At 44.0% G+C, this 23,282-nt stretch overlaps 1 protein-coding gene across 1 annotated transcript in view; it reads right to left on the bottom strand.

Annotated features, from left to right (window-relative positions):
- Positions 1-21,764, bottom strand: part of kcnk3a (potassium channel, subfamily K, member 3a) — a 90,251-nt gene extending 68,487 nt beyond the window's left edge. Inside the window, exon 1 of the mRNA XM_078212666.1 lies at positions 21,482-21,764. Coding sequence (XP_078068792.1) covers positions 21,482-21,764 — 283 coding nt within the window. The remainder of the gene's footprint in view (positions 1-21,481) is intronic.
- Positions 21,765-23,282: the final 1,518 nt, after the last annotated feature.

The raw sequence follows: 23,282 nt of genomic DNA, 5'->3' as shown, positions 1-23,282 counted from the left end.
ATACAAATAATTACGGGTGACTTTAAAGAAAGAACTTTTTCGATTTGATTTGATTCATTACTGTCATACCTATTAGTATGCAGTGAAAAATATTGTTTCTTGCACGCTATACAAAGCATACCATTCATAGAGAAGGAAATGAGAGAGTGCAGAATATAGTGTTACAGTCATAGCTAGAGTATAGAGAAAGATCAACTTAATACAAGGTAAGTCCATTCAAAAGTCTGACAACAGCAGGGAAGAAGCTGTTCTTGAATCAATTGGTCCATGACCTCAGACTTTTGTATCCTTTTCCCGACGGAAGAAGGTGGAAGAGAGAATGTGCACAGTGCGTGGGGTCCTTAATTATGCTGGCTACTTTGCCGAGGCAGCGGGAAGTGTAGGCAGAGTTAGTGGATGAGAGGCTGGTTTGTGTGATGGATTGGGCTACATTCATGACCTTTTGTAGTTCCTTGCGGTCTTGAGCAGAGCAGGAGCCATACCAAGTTGTGATACAATCAGAAAGAATGCTTTCTATGGTGCATCTGTAAAAGTTGGTGAGAGTCGTAGCTGACATGCCAAATTTCCTTAATCTTCTAAGAAAGTAGAAGCATTGGTGGGCTTTCTTAACTGTAGTGTCGACATGGGGAGACCAGGACCGGTTGTTGGTGATCTGGACACCTAAAAACTTGAAGCTCTCAACCCTTTTAAAGTGTCCAGAACACAAGGTTATCAGTTTTGAGACACCCAACCTGGGCAGAAATGGATACACATACTTAGGCATTTCACTGGACAGAAGTAAACTTCTTCCTGATTCCTCTTACTAAATTAACATTCATCATGCCACCTTCATTCTGCTGGTTTACACCTCAGCATTCACAGCAGGGTGTCCTATTGCCCCAAAAAAGTGTGCTTTTTTGGACACACAACAGATCTTCCAGAAAATGCTCGGTAAATAGATGAGATAAATAAAGGGATAAAGGGGGAGGTGGCTAGATGGGTGGAGAACTGGCTTGGTCATAGAAGACAGAGGGTGGTAGTGGAAGGGTCTTTTTCCGGCTGGAGGCCTGTGACTAGTGGTGTACCGCAGGGATCTGTATTGGGACCTCTGCTGTTTGTGATTTATATAAATGATCTGGAAGAAGGAGTAACTGGGGTGATCAGTAAGTTTGCGGACGACACAAAACTGGCAGGACTTGCAGATAGTGAGGAACATTGTCAGAGGCTACAGAAGGATATAGATAGGCTGGAAATTTGGGCAAGGAAATGGCAGATGGAGTTCAATCCTGATAAATGCGAAGTGATGCATTTTGGTGGGAATAATGTAGGGAGGAGCTACACGATAAATGGAAGAACCATAAAGGGTGTAGAGACGCAGAGGGACCTGGGTGTGCAAGTCCACAGATCTTTGAAGGTGACGTCACAGGTGGAGAAGGTGGTGAAGAAGGCATATGGCATGCTTGCCTTTATAGAGCGGGGCATAGAGTATAAAAGTTGGGGTCTGATGTTGCAGATGTATAGAATGTTGGTTCGGCCGCATTTGGAATACTGCATCCAGTTCTGGTCGCCACACTACCAGAAGGACGTGGAGGCTTTGGAGAGAGTACAGAGGAGGTTTACCAGGATGTTGCCTGGTATGGAGGGGCTTGGTTATGAGGAGAGATTGGGGAAACTGGGGTTGTTCTCCTTGGAAAGACGGAGGATGAGGGGAGACTTAATAGAGGTGTATAAAATTATGAAAGGCATAGATAGGGTGAACGGTGGGAAGCTTTTCCCCGGGTCGGTGGTGACGTTCACGAGGGGTCATAGGCTCAAGGTGAAGGGGGGGAGGTTTAACACAGATATCAGAAGGACATATTTTACACAGAGGGTCGTGGGGGCCTGGAATGTGTTGCCGGGCAAGGTGGTGGAGGCGGACACGCTGGGAACGTTTAAGACTTATCTAGACAGCTATATGAACGGAGTGGGAATGGAGGGATACAAAAGAGTGGTTTAGTTTGGACCAGGGAGCGGCGCGGGCTAATTGTTCTTTGTTTCTCGTTTCAAGGCTTCATTCTATGATCAACTTGCTGGTGCCAGTACAGAGCGAGACTGCGGATAGTTGGGAACCTGTCTCGGGGGCAGGGAATTCATATGGTGTTCGTGGAAGTGGAAATGAATAGGGTTGGGAAGCATTTTCCGATCAGGGCCAGTGTGATCTCCTGGACTCGTTTCGATCGCCTCAGGGGGTCGGAGAGGAATTTCCCAGATTTTTTTTCCCCATATTGGCCCTGGGGTTTTCACTCTGGGTTTTCGCCTCTCCCTGGAGATCACATGGTCTGGAATGGGGGGGTGGGGGTGAGCTAATAGGTTGTGATGAACAAAGCATCGTAGCTGTGAGGGACAGCTCGGTGGATAGGATATTGGTATGTTGATAGGCTGGAAAATTGGGCGGGAATCCTGGATTCAGGATTCAATCCTGGACCGGGGAGCAGCGTGGGCTTGGAGGGCTGAAGGGCCTGTTCCTGTGCTGTATTGTTCTTTGTTCTTTGTTGTTCTTTGTCTTTAGAATAGAATCATAGAATCCCTACAGTGCAGAAGGAGCCATTCCATCTGGGCCACTTCCATCTAGAAGAACAAGGGCAACAGATACATGGGAACACCATCAACTGCAAGTTCCCCTCCAAGCCATTCACCATCCTGACTTGGAAATGTATTACCATTCCTTCGCTGTTGCTGGGTCAAAATCCTGGAATTCCCTCCCTAATGGCATTGTGGGTCAATCCACAACACATGGACTACAGTGTTTCAAGAAGGCAGCTCACCACCACCTTCTCAAGGGCAACTAGGGATGAGCAATAAATGCTTGCGTAGCCAGCAACGTCCATGTCCCACGAATGAATTTTTAAAAAAATTCGGCCCATCGAGTGTGCACCAACAACAGTCTACCCAGGCCCTATCCTCTTAACCTACCAGTCATCCGAACAGTAAGCCGAAATTTAATATGGCCAATTAACCTAATCCGCACATCTTCAGACTGTGGGAGGAAAGCAGAGCACCCGGAGGAAACCCACGCAGACACGGGGAGAACATGCAAACTCCACACAGATAGTGGCCAGAATTGAACCCGGATCCCTGGCATTGTGAGGCAGCAATGCTAACCACAGTGCCACCGTGCCACCCTTTCCAACAGTGTATATGTTCACACTTTCCCAATGGCACAATAGCCTCAAATTCCCATGGGATTTAGAGGAACAACCCCAGAGTAAGTGGAACAGGAGGTCATGCTAACCTCACAAAACCAGCAGGATGGGCCTGAGTACAGATGTCTCGAGCCAGGCTGAAAATTTCTAATGGGGCCTCCAATTGTATAAACATGACCCATGATTATTGGAGAGGGTAGGGGCAAGGGATTGAATCTACTCACCTGCAATTTATTGGCTGGAACTTCTCTGCTGTAAAATGGCATATCTTCTGCAAACCTGGCAGCTGTGCAAATTTGAGATTTATCTAGGGATCCCAACATAATTTCTGGCCTGGAGCTCAAATCAAAATACAGCTCCACTTGTGATATTGGTCCATCACAAGGAGGGCCTATTGGGCTGATGAAATATGTTTTAGCCAGCTGTGCCAGCTGTGGAAAATGTGACTTGTTAAAGCCATTGTTCCAAAGCACATTTCTCCTCACCTTTGGCAGGTGTGTGAGATGTGTCCACGGTGGCACAACTGTCTGTCACTTGCATGCTAGAAGATGACCTCCTTCTGCTTCTATACACTCTCATGGGTTCAGAAGCAAGTGTCTCCAGCATCAGCTCAACAGAACCTGGATAACAGTTTAAAGTTTATTTATTAGTGTCACAAGTAGGCTTACATTAACCCTGCAATGAAGTTACTGTGAAAATCCCCTAGTTGCCATACTCCGGCGCCTGTTCTGGTTAACTGTGGGAGAATCTAGCATGGCCAATGTGCCTAACCAGCACGTCTTTTAGATTGTGGAAGGAAACTGGAGGAAACCCATGCAGGCATGGGGAGAACATGCAGACTCCACACAGACAGTGACCAAGCTGGGAATTGAACCTGGGTCCCTAGCCATGTGAGGCAGTAATGCTAACCATTGTGCCACAGTGCCATCTGAGGTTAGGAGATTTGGCCCCACTTATGTAGGCTGTGGAAACAACAATTACCAGTTGTTATAGAGACACAATATGTTTTCCACAGGAGAGACCAGGAGGAGGCATAAAACAATCTGGAACTTGACAATAGGAGGTGCATGGCTGGTAGGTACCATCAGGGAAAATGCCTACTTTTTAAATATAACTAATTCATGTGAACTATACTGAGCCTTTAGGCAGGAGGGAAGAGAGGCTGGAGGATCAAAGTTCCCCCTCTGAGCTCACTGGCATGCTGCCCATATTAGAAACCCCCAAAAGTCTTTGGCAGCGTAAGGTGGTGGGTGGCTTGACTCCATGGGTCTCCTTTCTCACTTCATCTTCATCGTGCCTGGGAACTGAATATGGCAATGAAAAGGAAAATCTACCCTTTATAATCTAAATAAAAGGAAATACTTTTCAGCTATTGACTTCCTGTTACATTACAATACTGCCCTCTCAAGAAATATGAAACATCAGTGCGTTTCTGAAGTGTTCATTGTATATTGTGTTATTTGTATGCAATTGATGGCCACTGACCGGGAGTGGGGTGAGGGGGGGGGGGGAGGGGCGGGGGGGAATGCATAGGTGCTCCAATAATAGAAACTAACTTAAAATTGTGGATCTAGGTGAGGAGGTGCAAGTCTGTAAAAATTGGGTTTCTCTGTAAATAAAAGCTTGTAGAGTGTGTAACAATTGATTCCAGTTTTATCCTTTACCACCTGGCTTTCTGAATTACAACAGCAAGCTTCTGACTTCAGTTTTTGTTGCCCTTGATTCAATTACAGACTTTGACAACGTACTCCAGCCCCCGGATTGCTCTGTATAGTCGCTACTTACTAAGTGGAGGCTGGAAACTAGCAACAGGAGAGTTAAAGTAACTGACATCTGCGAACTCCGAGGCCAGAACACAGTGTACGTTGCTCAGGGTGAGGCGGGGGGGGTTAACACAGTTCAGAGCTGGACAGTAACAAGGAGGCTGCACCTCAAATAATTTAAAAAGTAGAGAAGTCAACTAAAAATAAATAACTATTAGAAAGCTAAAAGGATAAAAAGTGGTAATCCTATGCAGGACTGATATAATATGGTCAATGTGGATTCTGATCGGTCCATGTTGAAAACATAACACCTGGGAACAATCAGCAATGTACTGACTTCAAGGCTGAAATGCATTCCAGCCTCACAGATACAAGGGAGCACATCTTACAAGACAAGGCTCCTAAAGGAAGATAGTCCTGACTTCTGATTCCCATGAATTACAATTTTACAGAAATTTAAAAAACAGATAATTGGAAGGGTCTCAAAATGTATGCATTAATCTTGTCAATTGTCTGGGCAACCTTCCCAATGAATGAGGCTCTATACCAGCAGCACCAGCTCCTAAAACTTGCCTCATAGTCTGGGAGTTTGCAAAGGCGACAGGCATCCCACTGTTGGGGTCTATAGTGGGGTCGGGGATGGGGGTTGGGTTGGGCAGAGATAAACCTCACCTGACTGGGTATTGGCACCTGAGGCTACATTTTTTCAGCAAATGCCAATTGATTGTTGCCACCGTGCCTGCCATCCAATTAAGGATGGACGCTTACCCGGAGATCAGTCGATCCAGTCAGAGGCTGGCGGCTCAGCAGTGCCATCAGGAGTGGTGATCACTGCTGTGACCAGTGGTGTTCCGCAGGCTCTGTACTGGGACCTCTGCTATTTGTGATATATATAAATGATTTGGAAGAAGGTGTAACTGGTGTAATCAGCAAGTTTGCGGATGACACGAAGATGGCTGGACTTGCGGATAGCGAAGAGCATTGTCGGGCAATACAGCAGGATATAAATAGGCTGGAAAATTGGGCGGAGAGGTGGCAGATGGAGTTTAATCCGGATAAATGCGAAGTGATGCATTTTGGAAGAAATAATGTAGGGAGGAGTTATACAATAAATGGCAGAGTCATCAGGAGTATAGAAACACAGAGGGACCTAGGTGTGCAAGTCCACAAATCCTTGAAGGTGGCAACACAGGTGGAGAAGGTGGTGAAGAAGGCATATGGTATGCTTGACTTTATAGGACGGGGTATAGAGTATAAAAGCTGGAGTCTGATGATGCAGCTGTATAGAACGCTGGTTAGCCCACATTTGGAGTACTGCGTCCAGTTCTGGTCGCCGCACTACCAGAAGGACGTGGAGGCGTTAGAGAGAGTGCAGAGAAGGTTTACCAGGATGTTGCCTGGTATGGAGGGTCTTAGCTATGAGGAGAGATTAGGTAGACTGGGGTTGTTCTCCTTGGAAAGACGGAGAATGAGAGGAGATCTAATAGAGGTGTATAAGATTATGAAGGGTATAGATAGGGTGAACAGTGGGAAGCTTTTTCCCAGGTCGGAGGTGACGATCACGAGGGGTCACGGGCTCAAGCTGAGAGGGGCGAAGTATAACTCAGATATCAGAGGGACGTTTTTTACACAGAGGGTGGTGGGGGCCTGGAATGCGCTGCCACGTAGGGTGGTGGAGGCAGGCACGCTGACATCGTTTAAGACTTACCTGGATAGTCACATGAGCAGCCTGGGAACGGAGAGATACAAACGATTGGTCTAGTTGGACCAAGGGGCGGCACAGGCTTGGAGGGCCGAAGGGCCTGTTTCCTGTGCTGTACTGTTCTTTGTTCACTGCTGGAGCTGCACCTGCAGGAGGATGGATGGATGCCCTCACAACTGGGTAAATGGGGTAAGGGTGTGCTGAGGACTGTCAGGCAGACCCTGACTGGGGGGAACCCTGCCTGGGCCAAAAGTGCCCAAAAAAGGACTCCCCACCCATTTTTTATATTCATTCGTCAGACATGGGCGTCGCTGGCTGGCCAGCATTTACTGTCCATCCCTAGTTTCCCTTGAGAAGGTGGTGGTTAGTTGCCTTCTTGAATCGCTGAAATCCATGTGCTGTGGGTTGACCCACAATGCCGTTAGGGAGGGAATTCCAGGATTTTGACCCAGCAACTGTGAAGGAACGGCAATACATTTCCAAGTCAGGACGGTGAGTGGTTTGGAAGGGAACTTGTAGGTGGTGTTCCCATGTATCTGCTGCCCTTGTCCTTCTAGATGGAAGTGGTCATAGGTTTGGAAGGTGCTGTCTAAGGATCTTTGGTGAATTGCTGCAGTGCATCTTGTAGATAGTACACACTGCTGCTACTGAGCGTCGGTGGTGGAGGGATTGAATATTTGTAGATGTGGTGCCGATCAAGCAGGCTGCTTTGTCCTGGATGGTGTAAAGCTTCTTCAGTGTTGTTGGAGCTGCACCCATCCAGGCAAGTGGGGAGTATTCCATCACAATCCTGACTTCTGCCTTGTAGATAGTGGACAGGATTTGGGGAGTCAGGTGAGTTACTCATCGCAGTATTCCTAGTCTCTGACCTGCTCTTGTAGCCATTGTGTTTATGTGGCGAGTCCAGTTGAGTTTCCGGTCAATGGCAATCCCAAGGATGTTGACAGTGGGAGATTCAGTGTTGGTAACACTATTGAATGTCAAAGGATGGGAGTTAGAGTGTCTTGTATTGGTGATGGTCATTGCTGGCATTTGTGTGGCGTGAATATTACTTGCCACAGTTCAAGCCTGGATACTGTCCAGATATTGTTGCATTTGAACATGGACTGCTTCAGTATCTGAGGAGTCACGAATAGTGCTGAACATTGTGCAATCATTGGTGAACATTCACACTTCTGACCTTATCAAGGAGGGAAGGTCATTGATGAAACAGCTCAAGATTAGATGTCCTGGAGCTGAGATGACTGATCCTCCACAACCACAACCATCTTCCTATGTACCAGGTATGACTCCAACCAGCAGAGAGTCTGCCCCCTGACAGCTATTGATTCCATTTTTATTAGGGCTCTTTGATGCCATACTCGGTCAAATGCGGCCTTGATGTCAAGGTCTGTCACTCTCACCTCACCTCTGGAATTCAGCTCTTTCATCCATGTTTGAACCAAGACTGTAAAGAGATCAGGAGCTGAATGACCCTGGCAAAGCCCAAACTGGGCGTCACTGAGCATGTTATTGCTGAGTAGGTGCTGCTTGATAGCACTGTTGATGGTCCCTTCCATCACTTTACTGATGATCGAGAGTAGACTGATTGGCCGGGTTGGATTTGTCTTGCTTTTTGTGTACTTGACATACCTGGGCAATTTTCCACATTGTCGGATAGATGCCAGTGTTGTGACTGTACTGGAACAGCTTGGCTAGGGAAGCAGCAAGTTCTGGAGCACAAGTCTTCAGCACTATTGCCGGAATGTTATCAAGGTCCATTGCCTTTGCAGTATCCAGTGTCTCCAACTGTTTCTTGATATCATGTGGAGTGAATTGAGTTGGCTGGAGACTGACATCTGAGATGCTGGGGACACTGGAGGAGGCCGAGATGGATCATCTGTCACTTCTGGCTGAAGATTGCTGCAAATGCTCATCTTTTGCATTGATGTGCTGGGCTCATTGAGGATGGGGATATTTGTTTAACCTCCTCCTCCAGTGAGTTGTTTAATTGTCCACCACCATTCATTACTAGAAATGGCAGGATTTCAGAGCTTAGATCTGATCCGTTGGTTGTAGGATCGCTTAGCTCTGTCTATCATTGGCTATTTATGCTGTTTGACTTGCAAGTAGTAGTCCTGATTGGTAGTTTCACCAGGTTGATACCTCATTTTTAGGTATGCCTGGTGCTGCCCTCCTGCATTCTCCATTGACCAGGGTTGATCCCCTGGCTTGATGGTAATGGTTGAGTGGGGGGTATGCCAGACCATGAGGTTGCAGATTGTACTGGAGCACAGTTCTGCTGCTGTTGATGGCCCACTGCGCCTCATGGATGCCCAGTCTTGATTTGCTAGATCTGTTCGAAGTCTGTCCCATTTAGCATGGTGATAGTGCCACACAACATGATAGAAGTTATTCTCAATGTGAAGGCGGGGCATCGTCCCCACGAGGACTCTTACCGATACTGTCATGGACAGATGCATCTGAAGCTGGCAGATTGGTAAGGATGAGGTCAAGTATTTTTTTCCTCTTTTGTTTCCTTCACCACCTGCTGCAGACCCAGTCTAGCAGTTATATCCTTTAGGACCCAGCCAGCTCGATCAGTAGTGCTGCTGCTGAGCCACTCTTGGAAATCTCCTACCCAGAGTACATTTTGCGCTCTTGCCATCCTCAGTGCTTCCTTCAAGTGTGATTCAACATGGGGGAGTACAGGGTAGGTCATCTGGCCCCTTTCCAACCACTGGGGAAATAGCATGACAGCACCAAGGTGTTGGCCAGTCTTCCTAACTCCAACCCGGTCCTCAAAGAGTCCAGAACAACAAAGTCTTTTAATAACACTGATAAATGTTTACATAATTTGAAGACTATGATTAATTTATCGGTTTTAGAATCACATACTGAATTTATCGAGGTAGAAATTTCCTCTCAATAACTGATCACAAACAAAGTGTGCTGTAGCTTTGCTGCTACCTCTGTATAGCAGTGGCCACCACCTTACCCATTGGTAATTGCATTGTAATGAGTTTCTAAAGATTTCTCTCCCCAATGTCCCTGATCCAGTCTAAAAACACTTGCATACAAGAGGCATTACTGGTGGCTAGGCAACAGTTGTCAAAGTAGAAGTAATGCGAAAAGCCATCAGATTCAAAAGGACTTTTGTCCATTCCTAAGTATTTATGAATATTAAGTGTGTTTTTCTACTTTGTGCACTTTTACCAATCTAGTTCCATTCTTTTGTTTTGTTTGCCTCGGCGTCCATTCTCTTCAAAGGACAGTGAACTTTTCATTGACCGCTGCAGATCATCTCTGTTGCCAAAGCTTAAAAAGGTGACTTCAGGATAGATGGTTCAGAAGGCAACAAAAACAAGGCCAACCTTTGCCTGATGCCACACTGTGAACAGAATCCATGACCTTAAGCTAAATAATTGCTCTGCCAACTACACCAATCCTGTGCTTCTGAACATGCATCCAATCAATCATTTCAGTCAACTGACCCACTGCCACTGCGAGTCATTCTGACCCATTCTGTACTTCTCGCTCTGAGGCTTTCCTTTGCTCGGCTACATATTCAAACTGCAGATCAAACATTTTTGGTATGTCCTCTTGATGGAACGTTATCCTAGAATTTAATTTACACCTGTTTTCAAGCACCAAATGGGAGCAGGCATCCAAAAATGGAGGCCTGAAGATACAAGTAATTGTTTATGAGGCTTAATATGTATATATAATCTCAGTTTAACTATTGATATTGGCCAGATTTCACTAAAATGATTCTCAGTCTCTCTTCATATATATTGGGACAGTCTGCATGGAAATATGTGAAAGATAAAATATCCAGTTCAGATTGCAAACAGGTTCTGCTGTTACAACATCGCACTGTGCGATCTAGACGCACATTGCATCCAGATGCTGGGGAAGACAGGCAAAATTGCTCAAAAATCTTACGGAGTGACCAGCCCTGCTGCAGCTGAAAGAATATGGGAGGCTGACCCAAAAGCTGCAAGAAAGATGCACAAATGCCACTGGCCTGAGAGATATAATCCTTTACATGTACACTGGCCAGACCACTCGCACTGAACTGTGAATCTGTTTAGCCACTGATTGGTAAACATCCAGAACAAATGATTCCAAACAGATCTTGGCAGCTCTGAGAAATAGCCTCATCTTTTCGTTGCTCAAAACAATTAGCTACAATGCTTTGGCTATAAGTAACCTTTAATTGGTTTTTGGGGAAGCATGTGCGACAGGGCGGGCTGGAGGTGCCAGACACTAGAGCATTGGTGACACTGTTATATATACAAGCATCGTGGTGGTGCAGATGCAACTAACTGCTTCCTCCAATTGTCCCATCATTTACCATTAATTCTGGCACCCTGGCTAAACTGCCTACATACGTGCTTGATACTCTGTAAGCATTCTTTATTTAAATAGTGGATCCTGAAATCTGTGTCCTGAGATTCCTCAATCAAGGGTAGACTCCCTTCAGATAGCCATAATACCTCCTCAACTACCATATCCTCATCTTCTCACCTTACTTTGTGCATCTGCATGTAATGTGCCCCCCATCTGTCAAAGCAGTGTGTGCTCATCTTCAAGTTACTGCCTGTGAGGGTGCAAACAGAATGACAGAATGAGTGCTGCTGCGTGATGCTAAAGTTGAGAACCCTGATTCTCCAAGCTGCTTCTCGGGCTGGAGTTATTAGGAGGGAAAAAAAAGAAAGGTTAGCGGGAGTAACAGAGCTGTGAAATACTAGTGTCCTTTTGGAAGAAGATGTAAACTTAAGCATTGTGAGGAGAGAACTCACTTAAATAGCAAGAACTGAGAATCAGAAACCTAGCTGTAGTTGGCAATACCTTTCCCATTTTGTCAAGTCATAATGCTGTCTCCTTGTGTTGGTTATTTCCAAGTCATCCTTCTCAAGACAGGTAAAAGCATGAAGACTTGGGATCTTCTTCATTGGCATCTTTCTGTCTGGTGTTATATGTAGTTATCTCCTTTAAAGCAGAAAGCAGAGTCTGAAGGAACTTTAATAGAATATTTGTGAGCAAGCATTCATTAATAGGTGTGAGAACAGGCGCAGGAAATAAGATACAGAAGTGATCCATTACTTTAGGCTGTGAATGAATAACAATTGCAGGAAAAGTGGATGTGAAGGTCTCAACCTTCCTTGTGGGCATTTCAGGACATTAGTGCAGGTTGTGGATTACAGAATAGAAAAAATAGACAGGTGAAGTCATAAGCCTGAGTAGCTCAAATTTGTATAGTTAGGTATGTTTTTGGACAAACCTTGAATGAAAAGTTTGTCGCTTTTATTGTAGGATTTGGCCACAGGGGTGTTGTGATGGGGTGTCTCAGATGGATGCTACAGTGGGGAAAGGTGGAGCGAAGGTGAGCAAGGGTTGGAAGTTTAAAATACGCTTTTAACTGTATTTGGGTTCAACTTATTCTCATCTAAATATATTTCTGTCAGTCTCCATTTTCCATTGGACAACTTCCCTTTATCACCTTCGCTCCACCTTTCCCCACTGTAGCATCCATCTGAGACACCCCATCACAACACCCCTGTGGCCAAATCCTACAATAAAAGCGACAAACTTTTCATTCAAGGTTTGTCCAAAAACATACCTAACTATACAAATTTGAACTACTCAGGCTTATGACTTCATCTGTCTATTTTTTCTATTCTTCTTTGGGATATGGGTGACACTGGCAAGGCCAGCAGTTTACGTCCATTCCCAATTACTAGGCCGTTTCAAAGGGGGGTTGAGAGTCAACCACATTACTGTGGATCTGGAGTCACATGTGGACCAGTTCAGATAAGGATGCAGATTTCCTTCCCTGGAGCACAAATGGGTTTTTACATTTTAAAAAATAAATATTTCATGGTAATAATTAGTGCAATTAGCCTTTTATTAAAGATTTAGTAGTTGAATTTATTTTTTATTCAGTCGTAGGACATGGGCATCGCTGGCTGGCCAGCATTTATTGCCCATTCCTGGTTGCCCTTGAGAAGGTGGTGGTGAGCTGCCTTCTTGAATCGCTGCAAGTCCATGTGCTGTGGGTTGACCCACAATGCCGTTAGGGAGAGAATTCCAGGATTTTGACCCAGCGACCGCGAAGGAACAGCGATATATGGTTTGGAAGGTGCTGTCTAAGGATCTTTGGTGAATTACTGCAGTGCATCTTATAGATAGTACACACTGTTGCTACTGACCATCGGTGGTGGAGGGCATGGATGTTTCTAGATGTGGTGCCAATCAAGTGGGCTGCTTTGTCCTGGATGGTATCAAGCTTCTTGAGTGTTGTTGGAGTTGCATCCATCACACTCCACCACCACCAACACTCAGTAGCAGCACTGTGTACCATCTACAAGATGCACTGCAGCAATTCACCAAAGATCCTAAAGCAGCACCTTCTAAACCCACGACCACTTCCATCTAGAAGGACAAGGATTGTAGATACACGGGAACACCACCACCTGCAAGTTCCCCTTCAAGCCACTCACCATCCTAACTTGGAAATCTATCGCCGTTCCTTCGCAATCGCTGGATCAAGATCCTTGTAGATGGTGGATAGGCTTTGAGGAATCAGGAGGTGAGATACTTGCCGCAGTATTCCTAGCCTCTGACCTGCTCTTGCAGCCACTGTGTTTGTGTGACGAGTTCAGTTGAGTTTCTGGTCAATGGTAACCCCAAGGATGTTGACAATGGGGGATTCAATGATGGTAACACTATTGAATGTCAAGGGGTGGTGGTTAGAGTGTCTCTTATTGATGATGGTCATTGCCTGGCATTTGTGTGGCACAAATGTTACTTGCCACCTGTCAGCCCAAGTCTGGATACTGTCCAGATCTTGTTGCATTTGAACATGGACTGTTTCAGTATCAGGAGTCACGAATAGTGCTGAACATTGTGCAATCATCGGCGAACATCCCAACTCCTGACCTTATGATGGAGTGAAGGTCATTGATGAATCAGCTGAAGATGGTTGGGTCTTAGACGCTACACTGAGGGACTCCTGCAGAGATGTCCTGGAGCTGAGATGACTGATCTTTCACAACAACAACCATCTTCCTATGTGCCAGGTATGACTCCAACCAACGGAGAGTTTGCCCCCTGATATCCATTGATTCCATTTTTGCTAGGGGCCCTTGATGCTACATTTGGTCAAATGCAGCCTTGATGTCAAGAGCATTCACTCTCACCTCACCTCTGGAATACAGCCCTTTTGTCCATGTTTGAACATGTTTAAGGTCAGGAGCTGGTGAAACCCAAATTGGACGTCACTGAGCAGGTTATTGCTGAGGAGCTGTTGCTTTATAGCACTGTTGATGCCCCCTTCCATCACATTACTGATGATCGAGAGTAGACTGATTGGGTGATAATTGGCTGGGTTGGATTTGTCCTGCTTTTTGTGTACAGGACATACCAGGGAATTTTTCCCAGGTATGTCCTGTCCTGTATTCTACCAGATACCATTGCAGGATTTGAACCCATGTCATCAAATCATTAATGAGGGCCTGCTGGATTACTAGTGCAGTGACATCACCATTACACTAACATCTGGGCATCTTTGCCTGTCCTATTACACCCATGCTGTACTACCTCAGTAGCTGGTGAAAGGCTGCTGATTTTTAGTGAGAAAGACTAGCTGGTGCTGCAGATGACCGTTCTTTTGGTATCTGGAAACAGAATATCTGAGGGGAGGTTGGAATAGACGCTGGGATATAAAGCAAGTCCATGACTACACCATTGGCAGCTTGCACACGAAGCAGGATGAAGGCAAGATTAGAATTGAGAAGGGACATAAGTCACACTGTCATCCTGAATGCTCGCCGCTACGGCAGATGTTAGAGGCTTGAGAAAAGCTGGCCCCATAATGCAAATCACCTCCTCTGTGGGGCTCAGGGATGTCCCGCACTCGTTTTGCTTTGCCCCCTTCTATTGTGGACAAACAACCTTTCCATGCAAGAGGGGAGACATTTGACCCCCTCTCCACTTGATCATGACAGAAATTTGGGGATTTGATATCCGATAAAACGCACAGACAAATGAGAAATTAGAAGCAGGAAACTAAATTGAGCCCTAGAAATAATTTAAATCTTCAATGCAGATTTTTTTGTAATTTGCTGTGTTAGTATGTGTTATTTGTATTTAGTGAATTATTGTGCAAGAAGAACCACAAAGTAGGCCTCGTTAACTTAAATACTGGGAAACTCTATTACAGATGTGCATTATTCCACAGTCAAATCTGAGACTGCTTTACGAGATTCCACAATGGGAGGAGCTAACTAACCCCCCCAGGTCACATGACCCATACTCTTAAAGGGGCGGTACGCACTTCAAATCCCCAACATACATATATTACAGTGTAGTAAAAATGCCTACATCCAAAACCAGTACCTTCCTAGAACAGATTGAGGTAACTTGGGACAGTTTAAACACATCGTCTATTGATCGAAGCATAGCCAAGCAATTAACGATAGATATCCATCCAAAAGCTAGGAAATCCAAAATCCTACCATAGATGTCAGTGATCACCAAGACTCTCCTAGACAATACCTAACAGGAATCTAAAAGGAAAAAAGGCATCAGGTTTTGAAACAACTCCTTGCTTAAGCCAGACCCCAACTCTTCAAAACCCATAATGCAATGTTACTTTGATGGAGCCTGTTTTGCAACTTTGTCGTCTAAAGATTACCCACATTGCAGAAAAATAACAATGATGCTGATACTTTATCCAGAGTTAACTCAGCACAGATTTGTCCTGGACAGAAACTTAAACAGAACATAGCTGAAATAGTGTCAGGTTAAGATTTGAGTCTGCAGGGATGAATGTGTGTAAGAATGTAATTAAAATAAACAACCTTATGATGAAATGTTCTTTTGATAGTGCCAAATTTCTTGTATATTTTTGGAGCTGCTGTCATCCAGACAAGTGCAGAATATTCCATCATCCTCCTGACTTGTGCTTTGGAAGTGATGGGAAAATGTCAGCGATGCAGGAACGAATTACTCGCGGCAGAATTCCCAGCCTCTGGCCTGCTCTTGCAGCCACAATATTTATTTGGTGAGAGCAGTTAAATTTCTGGTCAGTGGTAACTCTCAGGATGTTGATGGTGATTTATTTGGGATGCTTAAGATGTTCAAATGATATTAGAGTAAATGGAGAGAAACAATTTCCTCTGTGGAGCGTCTGTCTACTTTATATTTTGGACAATGTTAGGAAGCCCTTCTTTATGTAAATAGTGTCATGAAGACATGCTTATTCAAAAAAGACTTTAATCCTCCACCTGGAAACTTAAATTCAACTTATAAAAAACAGACTTTTAAAAACAGACTAAAGGTGACCTGAGATCATAGCCAAAGATGGCTACTCCAATTTACATTACTGTACACCTCACATTCCAATCCTTTGGAATGGAGACAGCAAGTCTGCTCCGTCTTTCTCCAACCCACCTGGCAATTTTCAAGCCCTGTTTGTTATCTGTGACCAATCAGAGATGCTCCTGCTGCAAACAGACTTCTTAACCGAAATTCAGTCCATCACTAACATCTCCAGAAAAATAACCAAATCAGCAGGTTATGCCTTTAAATTGGATGCAATGGCACCAGCGAAGGAAAGTCTGAAGCCAGTTGAGTCAAACTAAATATATTCTTTTTTTAACCACTCTAATTTGGTTAAGTTATCCATCTCCACTCTGTAATTTTCATTTGTGTGTGAACTTCGAATAGTGTGTGCAAAAACGAAGTTTTATTACTTTACTTAAATTGGCCCAAGTATAATAAAAGTAACCTCTTTTTTTACTAAACTCCAGAAAGCCTGTCCAATTGGATCTTTTATGATCACAGCACATAAAGAGTTAAGTACTCACTGAATTGGCAATTATATCATCTTCAAACACAACAAAAAACTGTTGTGGTCAAACAAGGAGAGGAAAAAGAGGGGAGACATTCTACTCCTCCTCACTTGGTCGTAACAGTAGTGAAAAATATTTTCATTCCAAATCAATCGAAAGTTTCAAAACTGAGACTGATAGATAATGCTATTAAGGGATATAGAACTAAAGTCGAGATAAGCCACAGATCAGCCATGATCTAATTGAATGGCAGAGCAGGCAAAAGAGGATGAATGGACTACTCCTGTTACTATGTTCCAATGCTTTCTGCTGAAATAAAGCACAAGCTTTAGATCAATAACACAAATGGCATAATGAACAGTGTACATTTTTCATAGTGAAAGCATAAATTCTCCTACACTCCTTGGTTATGAAAACAATAAAACTCAACTCCTTTCTTTCTAAATATAGGTGCTAAGATGGAAGGTTTCCTTATCTAGATTAATCCTTCAACTGATACATACTTTAAAAGACAGATAGCTTTTTCTTGCTGGTTGCCTAGATTAGAGACATTCTGTGATTGGACAGAAAAAACTGCCCCTCTGTGAACTGCTCTCCTTTAAATCTTGGAGAAGCAAACTCAGCCCATTAAACTGTCAATACAAATTATTACCTTGAGGTGAGAACTTACCTTTTGATGAGGCTTCAAAATGTCTACCTTTAAGCTCCCTCTCTGTGAATGGATAAGAACAATGTTCTGGACCATCAGGTGTCACATGAGTAATCACAAAGGCACAAACTGCTTGAAATTATAGGTGGCAATCCGCCCTCTGAAGAACCAATTATCACTTCAAATCAATATTGCAAACAGATTGGTTGTGCAGGATTACACCGATCGACATAGGTGCCAACAATGACATGAACTTTGATTCTTTGTAAAAATCAATGAGCTCACTCCTATCGTTCTCTTTTGCCTATGTCACCTACGGTGGCACGGTAGCACAGTGGTTAGCACTGCTGCTTCACAGCTCCAGGGACCTGGGTTCGATTCCCAGCTTGGGTCACTGTCTGTGTGGAGTTTGCACATTCTCCCTATGTCTGCATGGGTTTCCTCCGGGTGCTCCGGTTTCCTCCCACAGTCCAAAGATGTGCGGGTTAGGCTGATTGGCCATGCTAAAATTGCCCTTAGTGTCCTGAGATGCGTAGGTTAGAGGGATTAGTGGGTAAATATGTAAGGATATGGGGGTAGGGCCTGGGTGGGATTGTGGTCGGTGCAGACTCGATGGGCCAAATGGCCCCTTTCTGTGTTGTAGGGATTCTATGATTATGCATTGCATCAGTTTCCACATTTCATAGACTCCCTACAGTGCAGAAGGAGGCCATTCAGCCCTTTGTGTCAGCACTGACTCTCCAACAGAGCATCCTACCCAGGCCCTAGCCGCATAACCCCACATATTTACCCCACTAATCCCTCTAAACTACACATCTTGGGACACTAAGGGGCTATTTACTATGGTCAATCCACCTAACCTGCACATCCTTGGACTGTGGGAGGAAACCAGAGCACCTGGAGGAAACCCAAATTGACACAGGGGGAATGTGCAAACTCCACACAGACAATCACCCAAGGCTGGAATCAAACTCGGGTCGCTGTTGCTGTGATGGGACAGTGCTAACCACTGTGCCACCGATTTATGCTGACAGTACCAGCTCAACCTCACAACCAACTTTCCTAATCTCCCCTCTGTATCTATAACGTCAGACTGCTTGCCCAACATCCAGTACTGAAGGGCAAATTCCTCCAATTAAATTTTGGGATGACAAACTGTATTCCCTAGCAATTGATCCTTTCACACTCACTACTGTTTGAAGCTGAACTAGACTGCAATGTTGCTGCCGCATTTGACCTCAAGGTGAACTGACCACATAGCCACATCATCACTAAGATTGACTGTTTCCAATTATCAATCATTCCAATCAATTGCTGCCTTAACTCATTTGCTGCTAAAACCCTCATCCATATCTTTGTTAACTCTTGACTATTCTAATGTACTAACGTGTATTCCAGATGATAATTCATCCATCACGTTTTCAGTTGCCAAACTCTGGAATTATTTCACCAAACCTCTACCTCTTTTTCCTTCCTTAAAATGTTACTTAAATGTACCCCTTCAGCCAAATTTTTGGTCATTAACCCAAATGTGACTGTGTCATATTTTGCTTTATGACACCCTTTTGATGTATCTTGGGATATTTTAGGTTAAAGTGAGCAATGGTAGGCCATGAAAATTTTCAACTGAACTGCGAGCCTGTGCAAGGACAGCATCTTCCTCCACCCTACTCGACACCACCTAACCCCACCTTGCTCCCTGCTACACACCTCTGCTCCCAACCCCCTGCTCCCAGCTGACTTCGCCTCCCCTTCCCCCAATCCAAGTGAATCAGATAAGAATGAGAAGGGATCTAATTGAATCATACATGATCTGAAGTTATTTGGCAGGGTAGATACTGAGAGATTGTTTCACCTAGCTGGGGAATCTGGAACAGGAGGGGCACCATCTCAGAATAAGGAGCCAATCATTTAGAATTGAGATGAGGAGAAATTTCTTCATTCGCAGAGCTGTGAGTCTTTGGAATTCCACAGCATTGTGGATGCTCCCTTGTGAGTTATATTCAAGCATGGGCTGGGTAGATGTTTGATCTCTCAGGGAATCAACATAAATGGAGAGCCAGTGGGAAGGTAGAGTTGGGGCTGAAGATTATCCGTGATTGTACTGAATGGCAGAGTAGGCTCAAGTGGCCATATTATTTACTCCTGCTCTTATTTCCTATGTTCCTTTGTGACCTGTTAGCCAGCTCAGCTTAGGAGCATACAGATTTTCTGCCCTCTCACAGCCTGCGAGCTGCGATAGAGCACCCATTTGGTGCATTCTTCTAGTTCACTGGCAGCATTTGAATGAGGACCAAATCTGAAAATGGTTCAAACCTCCCGATGCCAGCTATAAGCATAGCTGCTAGAATGCGTCTGTGTCCATGTCAGAGGAAAGTTGATGATTGTCCCCTCTACCTTCATTATTAATTAATTACATGATTGGATTCCACAGTTATGAAGAAAATCTAATTTTATCACCCTTTGCACCTTTCATTCATAGTCGCTTTGGAGGAATATCCAAATAATTGCAGGCACATCTAAATAAAACAGTTCAAAGGAGTTACAATAGCTGCATAATAAAGCAGTTAAAAATAGACCATCTGATCATTTATAACAGATAGGAGCTCTCTAAACAACATAGCCATTTTTTCACAAAGCTGACAGCTTTCCAATTTAACATGACACATACTTGGATTAAGCAGTTGCTAAAATGGGTAGAGCTGCTGAAAATATTGCAGAGGAATGCTACAAGCAAAGTGAACCTGCACCTAATTTAAGTATCCCTATAAATGTGGATCATCATTAAATAACAACAGCAACAATAAATTGCACTCTATATTTAATGTCGAAACATGCCAAGGCTACTATACAAATAAGTATTACGAGGTAGATGTCAATCCAGGAAGGGAAAAAAACTGGAGTGGGTGTTGGTGGGAGGTGAAAATGTTGGTTGGAAAGATGGATTTGGAGAGATTTTGACAAGTAAACATAGTGATAGAAAGGTTTAGGGCAATAGTGATATGGACCAGCAGCCAGACCTCCAAAGACAGTGCACTAAGTCAAGGTCTTGCATGGACTTGTATACAGTTTATAATACAGAAAACAGCTCATTCAGAGAAGCTCATCTATATTGATGTTTATGCTTCACATGAGTTTCCTCACATCCTACTTCTTCTAACCCTATCTGCAAAGCCTTTTATTCCTATCTTCCTCATGTATTCCTTTCAAAAAGCTTCCCTTTAATGCATCAATGCTATTTTCCTCACTCTCTGGGCAACAAAGTTTCTCCTTGTACTCTTGATTGGATTTATTGTTGACTACTTTATATTTGTGAACCCTAGTTCTGGAGTCCTCAATGTGGAAACACCTTCTCTGCATCTCCCCTATCATAACCCTGCATAATCTTAAAGACCTCCACCAAATTGCCCCCAGTCTAGATAAAAGAATTGTAGCTTTTCAATCTTTCCTGTCGTTTCTAATCTCTCAGTTCTGGTATTGTCCTTGTAATTTTTTTAAATTCCCCAATGTCCCTTTCCTCTTTAGCGAATATGGAGACCAGAACTGTATATATGGTACTGTGGGACCAAGGTCCGATATGAGTTTAGCATAGCTTCTCTGCTTTTCAATTCCATTTCTCTGGAAATGAGCCCCAGTGCTTTGTTTGAATTGTTATGGCTTTGCTAACCTGCAATGCCACTTTTATTGATTTGTGAATCCCTACCCTAAGTCCCTTTGTCCCGCTACCCTTATCTAGGCTCCTACAAATTCGCCAGTGTTTAAGAAATAATCACAGTTATAATGCTTCAACGGTTGGAATTATCTAATACCCACAGACTGAATGACAACAATATTTCATAAAGAAAAAGTCTTTGTTAATAAGTGGATTTTTTTTAGCCATTTCCATGATTTCCTTTCTCCTGGAAGAAAGCATTTCATGGGCTTTAACACTACTCGGTTAGACGGCCAGGATTGTTCATAAAGGCTTACAACAAGTAAATGACTCCAATGTTAGAAATTCCTAAATTGATTAGACAGAAGCAGTTACTCTGAACTATAATCCATCCCATAACTTAAAAAACAAAGAGAGATGTCACTGAAACTGTCTTGCCGTGGACTGCGAATATTTAGTCCATGGGATTATGTAACACGCTTCCATCCTTGAAACTTTACTTCAATCACTCTGCCTTTAACAAACTACAGAAAAAAAAATCTTTATTATCTTGATGTACAAAATAAATAAATATTGTAAACTGCCACAGGTATTAACTTTGAGTAAAACGGCGCCCAAACGCGGTCTGATAAATCAGAGGCTGTTTTCTATTTACTAATGAATTACATAAATGCAGAAAGTGTAAATCTGTAACAGAGAGGAGGGAAGTACTTACCGATAGTTGTGATCACAGTGATGGCGAAATAGAAAGATCCAGCGAATTTCCACTGGACCCCAGCTTTGTGCGGCTTGAGTTTCAAAACAACCAGCTCCAGTTCCTCGTAGTTCTTCTCGCTCAGGTTGTATTTGCTCATGAGCTCCAACCTCCTTTCCTCCAGGTTCTTCTTCTCCGAGGTCTCCTGCTTGGACTCCAGGGCATCGAAGACGGCGGCTCCGACCAGCAGGTAGGTGAAGGTGCAGACAATGAGGGCGAGAGTCCGCACGTTCTGGCGCTTCATGGCGCCGCTCGGGGAGCCGCTGGACTCATGATGCACAAGGAGAGAAGACTTGAGACCGCGGCGGAGCGACAGCCCACACTCCCGAACGCTGGGAGCTGTCTTTCAGCACTGCCGAGCACTGCTCGCCACGCCTACATGCTGCTGCTGCCGCTTGCTGCCTCTGGCCATATTAGGGGAAGGGGGGTGGGGGTGTTGGGGGGCAGAGAGAGAGAGCTTACTGACTCACACCAGGGCAATTGCAGGAAAGGCACACGGACCCCAATTGGTACTGGGAAATCTAGCTGTATTAAAAGGCAAATTGGTCTGTTACAATGGCAGCGGTAAGCAGTTGCAAAGTGGATCTCCATATCCCACACACACACACACCGGGAGCGTTAAATACGAATGCGCACACAATGCCGCATGGGTTTTCACACATTTGAAAGAAAAGAACAAAAAATAAATAAACGCAAACTTGTGTTGGTGACTGCTCCAGGCAGATGTTATATTCCAAACCCGTAATCTGAGTTAGTGCATGTAATTGACCGATAAACATTGATGTCAATCATTAGTCAGAGGTAATAAAAAATGCATTGGTGTAATTATTGTTTCCACTCGCACTTCCTCATACATCTAAAACTGGTGGACAGAGGGTCTGTAATTGCATACTGCACGCTTCCAACTATCCTTCAGCACCACTTCCTCAGTGCTCCTTAAACAAGAGCACTGTTGGCTCTGTGTGTGTGTGTGAATCTTGTTTAGCGTTGAGTATTTTTAACCTCAAGTCGACTAAGAATAGAAAATAAAAGGTTACTAGATAATAAACTGTACCGTGAGCTTTCATATCTTATGCCAGTGCCCTACCAGGCGTGATTAGTGTTATTTGCTATGGATGGATCCTCGAGACTAAATCTTATGCATGAGACTAATATTCATTTTTATGTGAACTGACAGAGGATTAATTAACAGTTGTCATTTAAAATTACTGGCGGTTATTTTGAATTTATGAACTAATTCGATTATAAATTTACGCACGTATCTTGTGAAGCTTTATTCAGCATTTTAGGAGCATGCATTGCTCTATCTATTGGAGGCGGAGTGGGTCGGGGGGGGGGAGCTTGTGTTTTGCACCAGTCTGTGAATTTGCATCGTGCAAGAAGCTTTGATTTCATCGTTTTGTTTTGTTTCCTCCCTCGTCATGTCATTCAGCTTCATGCACTTTCTTTTAACTGGGCTTTCGACTTTTCCTGACACTAATTCGACCTCCCCTTCCACAACATACACACTACACACCAGCCGTTGACAGCATTTTTGCCATGCTGCTTCATTGTTTCTCATTTATTTTACCTGAAAATCCATTCAATTGAATTAATCTGCAAAATGTTCTCATTTAGAGCGTGTAAAAGTTGAAAGAAATCCCGATAATGCTTGTCCTAAAATATTATTTGGTGAACCAGTGAAGCAACATGGCATATTGTCATTTTGATTTGATTTATTGTCACATGTATTGGGATACAGTGAAAAGTTTTGTTTCTTGCG

The sequence above is a fragment of the Mustelus asterias genome, chromosome 5 (genome assembly GCF_964213995.1).
Source record: "Mustelus asterias chromosome 5, sMusAst1.hap1.1, whole genome shotgun sequence".
Classification (NCBI taxonomy): domain Eukaryota; kingdom Metazoa; phylum Chordata; class Chondrichthyes; order Carcharhiniformes; family Triakidae; genus Mustelus; species Mustelus asterias.
This window is presented reverse-complemented; position numbering and strand designations above follow the sequence as displayed.